At 47.7% G+C, this 14,653-nt stretch overlaps 1 protein-coding gene across 1 annotated transcript; it reads right to left on the reverse strand.

Annotated features, from left to right (window-relative positions):
• On the reverse strand, positions 1-14,653 carry ndufb5 (NADH:ubiquinone oxidoreductase subunit B5). Its single transcript, XM_052129553.1, is given in 7 exon segments — positions 1-110; positions 7,272-7,282; positions 7,369-7,477; positions 7,598-7,657; positions 7,750-7,816; positions 7,914-7,977; positions 14,520-14,653. Coding segments are annotated over 7 exon segments (555 nt in total).

The following is a 14,653-nucleotide window of genomic DNA, read 5'->3' on the forward strand; positions in this document are numbered from 1 at the left end:
CTAGTAATCAGGGGTTGATTTGGGGCTATGGTCAATCAGACTCTTGTCAAGTGTCTTAATTTGGAACCAGGGTCCATCTCCTTTTTCCCTCATGTTTCTGCAGACTTCAAGTTGTTTTTGTCATGAGGCAAATTGGGAAGATTATAAATTAGACATAAACAGTGTTAAAGATGAAATCTATGTGCAGTAAAAACATCTTTACAATGCATTTGTTGTTGTAGTACACACAATACCACCAAGGTTTGACAATTCCTTCATTTTTATTTCCAGGAAGCTCTTTTCATCTAATCTTCTAGTACATGTCTACGAATTATATTATGATAATTCTTAACTTAGACCTATCTCATACTCAAACTGTAACTACTGTATATACAGTATTGTATTTGTTTTTCAGTGAACAGAATGAAAGGTCATTATAATAAAACATTTATATAAAAAAGTTTAGCAAGTACAGAACTAGATTTAAAACCTCTGTAGTCTAGATCTGCTAGGAACAAAAACATTCTTATGAGTCATCTTAAAATAAAAGGCCCTAGTTTTCATACACATCAAGAAAGATGCAATCATGACACACACACACACACACACACACACACACACACACACACACATATATATATATATATATATATATATATATATATATATATATATATAATATATACACACACACACAGAGGCAGCCAAAAGTTTGGAATAATGTACAGATTTTGTTCTTATGGAATGTGGATATAATGGCAAGTGATTTTCTAGTACCAAAGTAGCAATTTAGCATGATTACTCAAGGATAAGGTGGTGTGATGGCTGCTGGAATTGGGGCCTGTCTAGATTTGATCAAAAATGACTTTTTTCAAATAGTGATGGTGCTGTTTTTTACATCAGTAATGTCCTGACTATACTTTGTGATCAGATGCATGCCACTTTGGTAAATTACAGTACCAATTTTCTTCCGAAACAGCAACATCTGTACATTATTCCAAACTTTTGGCTGCCAGTGTGTAAATATACCGATCAGCCACAACATTAAAACCACCTGCCTAATATTGTGTCGGCCCCCCTCATACCGCCAAAACAGCACCAACCCGCATCTCAGAATGCTATTCTAATGCTATGCTAATGTAGAGCGGTTATCTGAGTTACTGTAGACTTTGTCAATTCGAACCACTCTGGCATTCTCTGTTGACCTCTCCAATCAACAAGGCATTTTCGTCCACAGAACTGCCTCACTGGATGTATTTTGTTTATGGCACCATTCTAAGTAAATTATAGAGACTGTTGTTCGTGAAAATTCCAGGAGATCAGTTGTTACAGAAATACTGAAACAAGCCCATCTGGCACCAACAATCATGCCACTGTCCAAATCACGGAGATCACATATTTCCCAATTCTGATGGTTGATGTGAAACTTAACTGAAGCTCCTGGCCCATATCTGTATGATTTTATGCTCTGCTGCCACACTATACACACTGGGTGAGAAACAGATCAATATTTAAGTCCTTTTCACTATAATCGTTTACTTCTGATTGCTCTCTGATGCGCGACCACGAGGGGAGTTCACGTTGCCACTCGCATGATGTTAGTGCATTGTCGTGTTCACTCGAGAAAAAACCTCGCGAAGGTGTTGGGTGTTGCCCAACCCGCAGCTCTACAGATGTCTGCTAGGGAGGTGCCCTTGGCCAGTGCCCACGAGGACGCAACACCCCTTGTTGAGTGAGCTCGGACCCGCAAGGGTAGGGGCACGGCCTGGGTGTGATAAGCCAGTGTGATGGCGTCAACAACCCAGTGGGCGAGCCTCTGTTTGGAGACGGCATTCCCTTTCTGCCGTCCCCCAAAGCAGACAAAGAGCTGCTCAGAGCGCCTGGTGCTCTGTGTGCGGTCCAGGTAAATGCGCAGGGCGCGACTGGACATAGCAACAAAGGGCTGGGTCTGCCTCCTCCCGGGCAGCGCTTGAAGGTTCACTACCTGATCTCGGAATGGTGTGGTAGGAACCTTGGGCACATAGCCCGGTCAGCGCCTTAGGATCACAGACGTATCCGCCGGACCGAACTCCAGGCAAGTGTCGCTGACAGAGAACGCTTGCAGGTCCCCGACCCTCTTGATAGAGGCGAAGCGATCAGCAGGGCCGCTCTTAAGAGAGAGGGCCCTGAGTCCAATTGATTCAAGTGGTTCAAGGGGGTCTCTGGAGTCCTGCCAAGACTACCGAGACATCCCAGGAGGGAACTAGGCCTGGCCAGGAGGGATTCAACCTCCGGCGCTCTCAGGAACCTGAGGATCAGGTCGTGCTTACCCAAAGACTTGCCGCCTACAGGATCCTGGTGGGCGGCAATGGCGGCAACATACACCTTGAGGGTGGACGGGACAGCCTCCTGTCCAGCCTCTCCTGTAGGAACAGGAGCACTGACTTGATCGCGCATCTCTGCGGGTCTTCGGTTCGGGAAGAACACCAATCTGTGAACGAGCGCCACTTTAGGGCGTAAAGGTGCCTGGTAGAGGGGGCTCTGGCTTGGTTGATTGTATTCACAACGGTCGCCGGTAAGCTGGCTAGCCGGCTAGCTCTTCCGCATCCCGTCCAGGGACCAGACCTGGAGGTTCCAGAGGTCTAGGCACGGGTGCCAGAGCGTGCCCCGTCCCTGAGAGAGGAGGTCCTTTCTCAGGGGAATTTGCCAGGGAGGAGAGTTCCGAGAACCAAGTCCGAGTGGGCCAGTAGGGGGCCACTGATGTGACTTGCTCCTCGTCCTCCCTGACCTTGCACAGCACCGGTGCAAGAAGGCTCACTGGGGGAAATGCGTACTTGCACAGCCCCGAAGGCCAGCTGTGTGCCAGCGCGTCTGTCCCGAGGGGAGCCTCTGTTAGGGCGTACCAGAGCGGGCAGTAGGAGGTTTCCTGGGAGGCAAACAGGTCTGCCTGGGCCTTGCCAAACCGTTCCCAAATCAGCTGGACCAACTGGGGGTGAAGCCTCCACTCCCCACCGGGCAGGCGTTGTCGTGATAGCGCATCCGCTACGACGTTGAGCTTGCCGGGGATGTGAGTGGCACGCAGCGACTTGAGTCGCTGCTGGCTCCATAGGAGGAGACGGCGGGCGAAGTTGTGACATGTGGCGGAGCGCACGCCTTGGCGATTTATGTACGCCACCAACGTGGTGCTGTCCGATCTCATGAGGACGTGTTTGTCCCGAACTAACGGGAGGAACTTCCTGAGAGCAAGAAGGACGGTCAGCAACTCCAGGCAGTTGATGTGCCAACGCAGCGGGCCCCTTTCCAACGGCCCGCTGCTGCGCGTCCGCTGCACACGGCACCCCACCCGACCGGAGGCGCCGGTTGTGACCAAAACACGTCGGGACACCTGCTGCAGGGGCACTCCTGCCCGTAAAAAGCAGAGGTCTGTCCAGGGTCGGAGTGTTTTGAGGCAGGCGGGGGTGATCCTTACCCGATGTGTGCCGTAGTGCCATGCTTGTCTCGGGACTCGAGTCTGGAGCCAGTGCTGGAGTGGTCTCATATGCATCAACCCCAGTGGCGCGAGGACGCCATATGCCCCAGGAGTCTCTGGAAAAGTTTTAGAGGGACCACTGTGCCTGGCTTGAAGGAAGCGAGGCAGTCCAGCACCGACTGAGCACGCTCGCTCATGAGACGTGCTGTCATCGAGACTGAGTCTAACTCCAACCCGAGAAAAGAGATGCTCTGAACCGGAGTGAGCTTGCTCTTTTCCCAGTTGACCTGAAGCCCCAAGCGGCTGAGCACGGTCTCTGTGTGTGCATAGTAACTCTCGAGAGTGTGCTAGGATGAGCCAGTCGTCGAGGTAGTTGAGAATGCAGATGCCGGCTACTCGTAGCGGGGCAAGGGCCGCCTCTGCGACCTTCGTGAAAGACGCGAGGGACAGAGACAGGCCGAAGGGGAGGACTTTGTACTGAAACGCCTCGGCCGTCGAACGCGAACGGTAAGAAGGGTCGGTGTCGCGGCAGAATTGAGACGTGGAAATACGCTGCCCTTCAGGTCTACCGCTGCTAACCAATCTAGATGCTGAACACCAGCCAGAATATTTCTCTGCGTGAGCATTTTGAACAGGAGTTTTAACAAGGCCCGATTGAAAACTCGCGAGGTCCAGGATTGGTCGTAAGTCGCCACCTTTCTTGGGTACAATGAAGTAAGGGCTGTAGAAACCCTTCCTCATTTTGGTTGGAGGGACGGGCTCTACCGCGCTCTTGGCTAAGAGGGTAGCGATTTCGCGCGCAGAGAACTGGCATGCTCGCCGGTACTGCGGAAAAGTGGACGCTCCAGAAGGGGGCGGAGCCGGGCAAACTGAATTGGCGTAATCGAAGTCGAATGGTCCGGTGCAGCCAGCGTGACGCGTTGGGAAGCTAAAACCACGCTTCCCAGCTCTGGCGCTTAGGGGCACCAAAGGGACGAGTATTTTGGACGTACCGGGCGGGCCTCGCGAGCGGGCGGAACAGGTAATGCAGTGTCGGGCGGCTTTGTTGCGGGCTGAGGTGCTGAGAATAGACTCAGCACCTCAAAGCACTTACCTTGCTCGCGCACCGCAGGGGCGGGTTCGTGACTGAGGAGGAGGTCTGATGTTGGCATCCTCTGGACTCGCCTGAACCGCCAGCAGGGGACAGTCGTGGGCAGGCGGAAGGCGGATCGCCGCGCCCGTGTACCGGACTGTCGTAATCTGAAAGCAGATTGCCGTGAGAACGGCATTTGCGGCCAGGTGACCCAGAGGCAAAGGAAATAGCTCTTTATTGAGAATGTGGGTACCACAGCCCCGCCAGGGGTGTGGCAAATGAAAAACAAAGGATTCTCCTCCCGCCCTCCACCGGGGACGGATCGGTCTTACCACCCCTGGAGCTAACGCCTTCGGCTCTGGGTCGACTGTCTCAGGAACGCTTGGGAGCCTTCCGGTCCTAGAGGGGGTTCGTGGAGACAGGGGTGTACGCTGCCTCGCGGGAGCTCGACGCTGGGGCTCAGAGCTGGGCCCGGGTTGAGGCGGAGCAGGAGCTGGTTTCTTCGCCGCAGGGGGCCCTTGGCGAGCAGACGGGCAGGGCCCGTGAGTGGCAGGTGTGCGGCGGGCATGATGTGAGAGATGGCCTCCGTCTGTTTCTTCACCGCGGAGAACTGTTGGGCGAAGTCCTCGACGGTGTCGCCGAAAAGGCCAATCTGGGAGACAGGTGCGTCTAGGAAGCGGTTCTTGTCGGCCTCATGCATCTCGTCCAGATTGAGCCAGAGATGGCGTTCCTGGACCACTAGTGTGGCCATCGCCTGTCCGAGTGCCTGCACTGTGGCCTTCGTCGCTCTCAGGGTGAGGTCGGTCGCTGAGCGCAGTTCCTGCAGCACATCAGGATCAGGTGGACTTGCAGGAGGGCCATCGCATGCAGGGCGGAGGCAGCGCGTCCAGCCGCACTGTAGGCCTTCACGTTGAGCGAGGATGTTGTCCTACAGGGCTTGGATGGGAGTACGGGCGCCACGCCAGGAGGTAGGGCTACCGGGCATAGATGGTACGCAACTGCCCTATCGACCTGGGGAATCGCCCAGTATCCGCGGGCGCTCCGCCGTCGAGGGTGGTGAGAGTGGAGCGGGTGGCACCTAGACGAGCGGAGAGCGGGCTCTCCACGTAGACGCCAGCTCGCCATGCCCTCCGGGAAAACGGGACCGGGGATGCGTGGTCGCGAACGGCGCTGCCCCCAGGAACCAGTCATCCAACCGTGAAGGCTGTGGGGAGGATGGAGGGTTCCAATCCAACCCCACGCCACGGCGCCCGGAAAGCATGTCAGACATCTGAGCGCCGGCTCAGCCTGGGCCTGCTGGTCCGAGGCGGCAGTCCAGGGAGTCCTCGGCATCAGACATCACACTCTCGATGCAGCGGCGAGCTCATCTGCTTCGGGCTCGGAGGATAGACAGCCAGGCCGTGAGGCGAGCCGCTATCGCCACTGAGCGTAGACGGGACCAGCGAGCTAGTCGGGGACCGGAGGTTCGTGGGGGCTACCCGGCAAAACTGCACCCGCTGCCGCCTCAAATCGCCTTCAGCGCCAACCGCATCGCCCTCAATCCCGTGGGAAGAAGGAGCAATGCGGGTGTAGCTGGGGTGGCTTGCTCTCTGTTGAAAGCAAGCCACGGCAACGTGGTCATGGTCATGTTCTCGCAGTGAGAACATGAGCCATCCACAAACGCCGCCAGTGTGATCGCGGCCCAAACACACGAGACAGCGCCTGTGGCCGCCTGAAGCGGAGAGCACTCTACCAAGCATCCAGGAACAACACAGGGGCGGAAGGGCATCTTGAAAAGACGCGCCCTGAAAAGGACGCTCAACGCCGCTGTGTTTTGCTCTTTTAGAGAAATTCACTGTTTTAAGGAAATAACTCTTTTAATACACAGTATGTGTGTGTGTGTCTGCGCTTGTCGGCTCAGGGCAACAATGCACGCCGTGCAAAGTAGGAGAAAGCCGCTGTTGTGCGCTGTCAAATCCAACAGCATGCAGATCGTCAGAGGAAACAGGAACGTAATAGTGGTGTGTAACTCGCAGCAAACTGCAGACAGACCATCGGCTCCGAAGACATTTTCTGAATGAACTCCCGTATTTGCGCCGCTTAAATACCCGTATGTCCGGGGGCGGACATGCAAATACTGGCTGCCAACTCTCATTGGCCTTTTTTCATAGATCAGAGGTGGATATCGGCGCTCAAGAGAGACCCCTAGTGTCGCTTCTCTGACACAACGTGGAGAGAGCGACAGAAGGGGAAACTAAACTTCTGGAATAATAAAAGTCTGCATTTTTTACTTTAGAATGTATTGTCAATCACCAAAGTCACTACAAAAGGCCACATGATGACAAAGTTCTTCAGGAGTGGCCCTTCCAGGAGCAATAATTAATACACATGTAGAGACAGTACACAGTGCTTCTCATATAAACACATCTGGGTAACACATGTGACACTAAAATAATGTAATAAACATTCACTTAACTACATAATATATAACACAAAACACCCCAATGTACATAACTGACATTAAAAACAAACATAACTATTCCCATAAAATATAATGAAATGGGATGGGTCAAGCAGGGACATCTGGGAATGCTGATTGTTATTTTTCACTGTAATTTTAAGAATATTTAACTATAAAATTACAAGTATTGTCTTGTTAAACATATCTTATATTTTAATTGGAAAAATTGTAAGGTTAACAAATGTACTTTTTTACTGTAGCATTTTTACATTCTTTTACTTTTAATTAATAAAAAATATATGTTCATTTATTAAACAGTTTAAAGACATAATAGTGAGTGAGACTATCCTGAAATAAACCTGGACAGAAGTACACAGGCATTTATTTTCTCAATGACCAAATCAGTGGAATTATCTGAGGAAAACTTACCTCATTTCAGTCTTCTTTGCCTCAATTTCTATAAGTCCCATCATTTTCTCATAGTCCTTCACAGGGCTGTCATAAAAGGTACGAGCAATCCAACAGGTGATGGGATGCTAAGATTAAATTAAATTAAAACCAATGAAAGAAAAGATATGAAGCCTTATGTCAGAAGGGACATAATTTCAATTTTTTTATTGGGTTTAAAATTAAAAGACATTATTAATCAAAAATTGTATTTGATGTATATGAAGGTCTGGTTCATAGCCTTCAGGTGTTTCTGCCAACTCAGCCTCTCCTGTTTAGGAGCAAACATTACTCGAGTTATATGACAGATACAGAAGCCATAATTACATAGTAGTAAAACTTTAAGCGATGTCTAAAACTTACCAATGACAACATTCACAAAAGTCACAAGTACTGCAAAAGGGATGCCAGTGAGACGAATGTAGTATTTCTGGTATAATGGAGGGGGAGGGGTGTGCAAATTAACACTACAAATTAATAAACATTAATTTATGCAATTATGGCAAAGTTACTGTCAGCAGTTTTACCAGCAAATGGAGAAATCTTCTATCATAGAAGTCAGTGGGCTTGATAAACATACTTTTTCCATGGCTCCCATGATGGACAACAACTATATATATATATATATATATATATATATATATATATATATATATATATATATATATAAACAAGATTGTTAAAAGAAGTCAAGTATTGTGAGGTGGAAAACAAGGTGTGATTCCATCATATCTATGCCACATCATTTAACACAATCTGCAAATCCGGCTCTTTTTCATTTTTATATTATAAAGATTATATACAATCCACAACAAAACAGAAGCAACATTTACAACAATTGTCTATAGCTGCCAACCAAAATATAATACCGGTATAATACCGGTACTACAACGACCATTATTTTTTAAATTAATATGCATACTTTAAAAATCTGAAATGGATAAGTTTCAGGATACAACCTTTGGTGATTCTTGTTTATTAAAATGACAGTTTTAGAATTACTTCTGGGCAATAGCTTTATTGAAAGCTTTGTTTTTGTTTTTTACATATCACAATCTTACATCTATCTATCAATGTATCAATTAGATAGAAAGCTACAGAGAGATTTATATTGAGGACAGCTTGTACATACTATGCTACAAGTGTAGCAAGGTCACTACAATGAATAATCCAACCAGCCCAAGCCTTTATGGGGCCCTAAGCAGAATTTGATTTGGAGGCCCCTCGGTGCCGCCAATACGACTGACTGTCCAAGATTGATTATTCACACACTATAAATCTAAAACACCCATTATCAATTTTATTAGTTGTAGCTGTGTTGCCTAAGTCATACAAATGATTTTACCCAGTTTTTAATTGTAACAGTAGCAAACCCACTGGTCAGGTGTTAATTTGCACTTTATATTCAAAGTCTTACAGTACTAAGTTGCATATTTAATGTGGTGTACTGAAAAGTAGCAAAATAAACCAGCACACAATGCATTTACTGTAAACAAGTTAACTACTTTAATTGCTTTTGGTTAAAAAAATTAGCATCGAGCAAAAGTGCAGAACAGTCAACAACAAATAAAATAACTTAAGATAAACAGCATTACATTAATAATTATAGTTGGATATATTAATCTCAGGACAAATATTAAATCTACAGTAAACTGAGCAAATACAAAGGACGGAACAGTAGGATCAGTGGATGTGGGTGCTGGTAAGTGCTCCCACCTGCAGATGATGGACCTGATGAAAGATGATGATGATGATGATAATTATAATAATAATAATAATAATAATAATAAAAGCTAGCCATTTTAGATGTCATATTAGAAGGTAATGCAACTGTCTGTCAAAAACAAAAAAATATCTCACAAAAGGCATGGTTTATCCATATAAATATATTGGTCTGGGATTATTGAAAACTCACCTGCTGTATCATCATCGGCTGTAGCACTGGCACTTGGGGAATTTCATAAGAGTACATAGTTGACTGAACAGAATGTTATTTTAACAACATAAATTATTATACACAGCAGCAAGTCATCTATACACCTAAAACAACAACTCTTAATCTATAACTAGCTAACTGAGGCATAATAATATTGGAATATAATAGCAAAGACCCCAAAATGGTAGGCTAATGTACAGTGTATCCGGAAAGTATTCCCAGCGCTTCAAATTTTCCACATTTTGTTATGTTACAGCCTTATTCCAGAATGTATTAAATTCATTATTTTCCTCAAAATTCTACAAACAATACCCATAATGACAATGTGAAAGAAGTTTGATTGAAATCTTTGCAAATTTATTTGCAAAGATTTATTAAAAATAATCACATGTACATACGTATTCACAGCCTTTGCTAAATACTTTGTTGAAGCACATTTGGCACCAATTACAGCCTCAAGTCTTTTTGAGTATGATGCTACAAGCTTGGCACACCTATTTTTGGGCAGTTTCTCCCATTCTTCTTTGCAGGACCTCTCAAGCTCCATCAGGTTGGATGGGGAGTGTCGGTGCACAGCCATTTTCAGATCTCTCCAGAGATGTTCAATCGGGTTCAAGTCTGGGCTCTGGCTGGGCCACTCAAGGACATTCACAGAGTTGTCCCGTAGTCACTCCTCTGTTATCTTGGCTGTGTGCTAAGGGTCGTTGTTCTGTTGGAAGATGAACCTTCACTCCAGTCTGTGGTCCATAGCGCTATGGAGCAGGTTTTCATCAAGGATGTCTCTGTACATTGCTGCATTCATCTTTCCTTCGATCCTGACGAGTCTCCCAGTACCTGCCGCAGAAAAACATCCCAACAACGTGATGCTGCCACCACCATGCTTCACTGTAGGGATGGTATTGGCTAGGTCATGAGCGGTGCCTGGTTTTCTCCAGACATGATGCTTGCTATTCAGTCCAATCTTTGTTTCATCAGACCAGAGAATTTTGTTTCTTGTGGTCTGAGTCCTTCAGGTGCCTTTTGGCAAACTCCATGCGGGCTGTCATGTGCCTTTTACTGAGGAGTGGCTTCCGTCTGGCCACTCTACCATACAGGCCTGATTGGTGGAGTGCTACAGAGATGGTTGCTTGTTCTGGAAGGTTCTCCTCTCTCCACAGAGAAATGCTGGAGCTCTGTCAGAGTGGGAGTTCTTGGTCACCTCTCTGACTAAGGCCCTTCTCCCCCGATTGCTCAGTTTGGCCAGGTGGCCAGCTCTAGGAAGAATCCTGGTGGTTCCAAACTTCCATTTACAGATAATGGAGGCCACTGTACTCATTGGGACCTTCAGTGCTGCAGAACTTTTCTGTACCCTTCCCCAGATCTGTCTCTGAGTTCTACAGACAATTCCTTGGACTTAATGGCTTGTTTGTCCCTTTCACTCACTCTCTCCCCAAACACAGCTGGTCCTTCCCATGATCTCTTCCCATGATCTTCCGGTACCTATTCGGTTCATGATGGGGACCTCGAATCTCTACCCGCCTCCGAGCTTTTTGTCCGTGATAAAAAATCAGCGGAGGAATTGCTCGATGTGGTTACTTGTGCGGTGGCCAGACTCCAGTTGGTCTGGCCACGCCAAAAAGAGACCCCCAAACCCTCCAAGTTAGGGGATAGATTTTTATCTAGTAATCTGGGGAAGGGAACGCCTCATCAGTCCCTTCCCTTCTTTGATAACCTCCACGAAGAGCTTTCTCGCTCATGGAGGAACCCCTATTCTTCCCGTGTTCAAGTACCTTCGACGTCATTATATTCGACCATCGTGGTTGCTGAGGCACAGGGATATTCAGTGATACCGCTGGTCGAAGAGATGCTTGCGGGCTATCTCTCACCGGGCTCGGCATCGTCACTCAAAAAGCCCTCCCTCCCCTCAAAGCCTTGTAGAACAACCTCCACTTTAGTGGGAAGGGCTTATCAAGCAGCAGGTCAGGCTAGTGCTGCTCTGCACACTATGACTGTCTTACAAGCATACCATGCTGACCTGCTGGACGACCTGAGTGTAGGTGCCGCGTTTGATGAGCAAGTTTTTCTGAGCTTCGCCAAGCCACAGATTTTTCTTTCCGCGCGACCAAGCAAACATTTCCTCCTTGATGCCCCGGTTTCGCCCACTGGCCTATTCGGAGACGCCATGACCACAGTTATCTCCAGGTTCCAGGAGGCGAAAAGCCATGAGGAAGCCTTCGGGCAGTTCCTCCCTCGCCGGACTCAGGGGGTGGGTCCTTCTGCCCCCCAGTATCGCCTCGGTCCCATTAGAAGGGAGGCTCAAAAGCAAAGCGTGGCGAGTCGTGCTCCTCCTCCCAGGGATTGGGGACAGTCTAGTCGCCCTCGGCAGCCCCCGAAGCAAGACCTCAGGACCATAATTCCTAAAAAGAGAAAACCCTCATGGTCTTGCACCTAGATTTAGGGGGTAGCTCCCCTCGGGACGGGGGGGAGCTCCACTTCACCCCTCCCGGTACCCCCGCAAAGCCTCTCCATTCCCACCACCTCTTGGTGTTTCGGGTGACAGAGGCTCCCATCAAGAGTTGGGTGTTTTCGCTGCTCCCTGCATTTATTCAGGACGCGGAACACTCGACACCCCCTCAACAGGAAGTGTTAAAAATGTAATACCCATCTCAGAGATCCTGGCAGCGTAGAAACTTCTGCCAGATATATTTTTTTGGGGTCTTAAGTAGGAAAGGGTGACAGAATTTAATTCACTCGCCACCTTCCGTGTTTCAACGGCGTGGTTCTTACTACCGTAAACCGTATTTTTTATGTCTACTGTGAGAAGAAAAAAAAATAAAAACGCAAATCTCCTGGTTAAAAGGGCCATAGAACTTGTTCCCCTTCCAGAGAGAGAGTTAGGTTATTACACCAAGTACTTCCTGGTTCCCATGGAGGGTGAGGGGTGGCGTCAGGCTTAGATCTTAAAGCTTGAACTGTGCAGTCTGGGTGTTCAAGTCCTAGATGCTAGATTGTGTCTCAAGCCCAACGTCTCGTTTGGCTGTTCAATATCATTCTTATGACGCACTTCTTTACTTCTTCATTTAGAATTTCTGCCCCAACGTCTCGTTTGGCTGTTCAATATCATTCTTATGACGCACTTCTTTACTTCTTCAACACGGGAAGTTCCTGAGGTCCACTTTCGGGGCCAAGTCTTCCAGTGTCGGGTTCTTCCATTCGGCCTAGCCCTTTTTACCCGCACATTAACAAATGCATGATGCAGCGACGGCTCCTTTGCGACTCTGGGGCATCCGCATTCTGAATTACATAGACAACTGGCTGATCTTAGCATAGTTCCAGGAACTGGCAGTTCAGCACAGGGATATCGTCTTAGCTCATCTGGTTTCTCTGGGGTTTAGGCTCAACGTCAAGAAAAGCGTCCTCTCTCCCACTCAGAACACTGTCTATCGGGCATCGTATGGAGTTCAGTCACAATGTGGGCACAACTGTCTCCTGCTAGAATTGAGTCCATTCAGAACACCCTAGGTCAAGGTTGCACTGTTATCGGTATCAACGATTTTTAGGTCTCAGGGCAACTGCGTCCTCTGTGATCCCTCTGGACATTCTGCTCATGAGACCGTTTTTGTTGTGGCTCAAAGCCAGGGGACTTCTTCCAAGGCTAATAAGGGTTACGCGCCGTGGGCTTCGTTCCCTTTCTATGTGGTTCAGACCCTGGTTTTTTACCTTGGGTCACACTCTAGGTGCGTCTTGTTTTCGCAGGCTGCTAACGACAGACGCCTCCCTGACGGGCTGGGTAGCAGCATTAAGTGGTCGTCCAGCTTAAGGGGAATAGCACGGTTGTCACAGTCACTGTCACTGTCTCAAGTTGATGGCTGTATTTCTGGCCCTGAAATACTTATATTTACATTTATGCATTTGGCAGACGCTTTTATCCAAAGCGACTTACAGTGCAATTATTACAGGGACAATCCCCCCAGAACAACCTGGAGTTAAGTGCCTTGCTCAAGGGCACAATGGTGGTGGCCGTGGGGTTCGAACCAACGACCTTCTGATTAACTGTGCTTTAGCCACTACGCCACCACCACTCCGATATATATATACAAATACTTCCTCCTAAGGCTGCCATGTCTTGGTGCAGGTGGGCAATACAGCGGTAGCCTCTTACATAAAACATCAAGGAGATCCACGTTCTTGTCAGCTGTATTTACGAGTTAGTAAGGGCTTCCCTGATTGGTTCATCTGATGCTGAGTGAAGCCAAATTTGCCATACTTTGGGCAAAATAAAAGTTAAACTCAAAACATGTCAATTAAAACCCCAAATAATAAATATGCTAAGTATTAAATAAAAGAGTATAATATATGTTACTTAAATGATACTAATTGTAACAATAATAAGGTCTCCCTCTGCAGCAAGTGTGTGATGCGGCAGGTTATCCCCTCATTCATTACATTTTTATAGTTTGGAGGTTTTCGCCACTCCGGGCTCTTATGTCTTGGAGTCGACATCTCAAACTCATGTCTGAGGCCTCTCATGCACAAACGTAAGGGGTCCGGACAGCCACAGTGCGGCGGCGTGGGTATTCTCGTTCCCTAAGCGCTTTTCAGCGCAACATCCTAGTGAAGCTTTTTGTAAAGGGAACGTCTCGGGTTACGTATGTAACCCTTGTTCCCTGAAAAAAGCGGCTTCTTTGCCGCACTGGGATGCCCCAGGACTGCTCTTCAAGAAGAAGTATCTGACGACACTCTGGTGACACATCCATTTATTGCCTGGCTACAGGGGCATCTAATGATTTCATCAGCTGAGGCTATAAATTCCGGTCAATGTTCATTGACGTGTTACACACATATTCACAGCTCGGTCACAACTAGGATTGTTCCCTTAGCGCTTTTCAGCGCAGCATCTCGTTCCGCATTTTTCAGGGAACAAGGGTTACATACGTAACCCGAGACGTATTGCTGCAATGCTGCTGCCTCTTCAATCAAATAACTGTCTGTCTACGCTTGTATTCTGCAGCCCGTTAACATAATATTGCGTTTAATATTGCGTTTTTGTCCATTGACATAAAAAAAATTTAAATCAAGCTGTCATTTCATGTGCTCTTAGGGGCCCCCTGGTGGCCACAAGGGCAATAAGCAGCCGCTTAGTTCACTTATGCCTTGGGCCGGCTCTGATCATACCTTTTCTTTTTCTTTCTTTTTTTCTTTTTTTTTTTTTTTTTACATATTCATATTCTTTACTTGTTCTGGACGTGCAACAGTCCTGGAGAGTAGATTTATTGATGGATAAGGTCGTTTCAGCGGATTTCATCTGGCTGTAAAAGCAGCCACTGTCCGCAGTACGCTCATGCCCACCAT

Source organism: Xyrauchen texanus, chromosome 7 (genome assembly GCF_025860055.1).
Source record: "Xyrauchen texanus isolate HMW12.3.18 chromosome 7, RBS_HiC_50CHRs, whole genome shotgun sequence".
Classification (NCBI taxonomy): Eukaryota; Metazoa; Chordata; class Actinopteri; order Cypriniformes; family Catostomidae; genus Xyrauchen; species Xyrauchen texanus.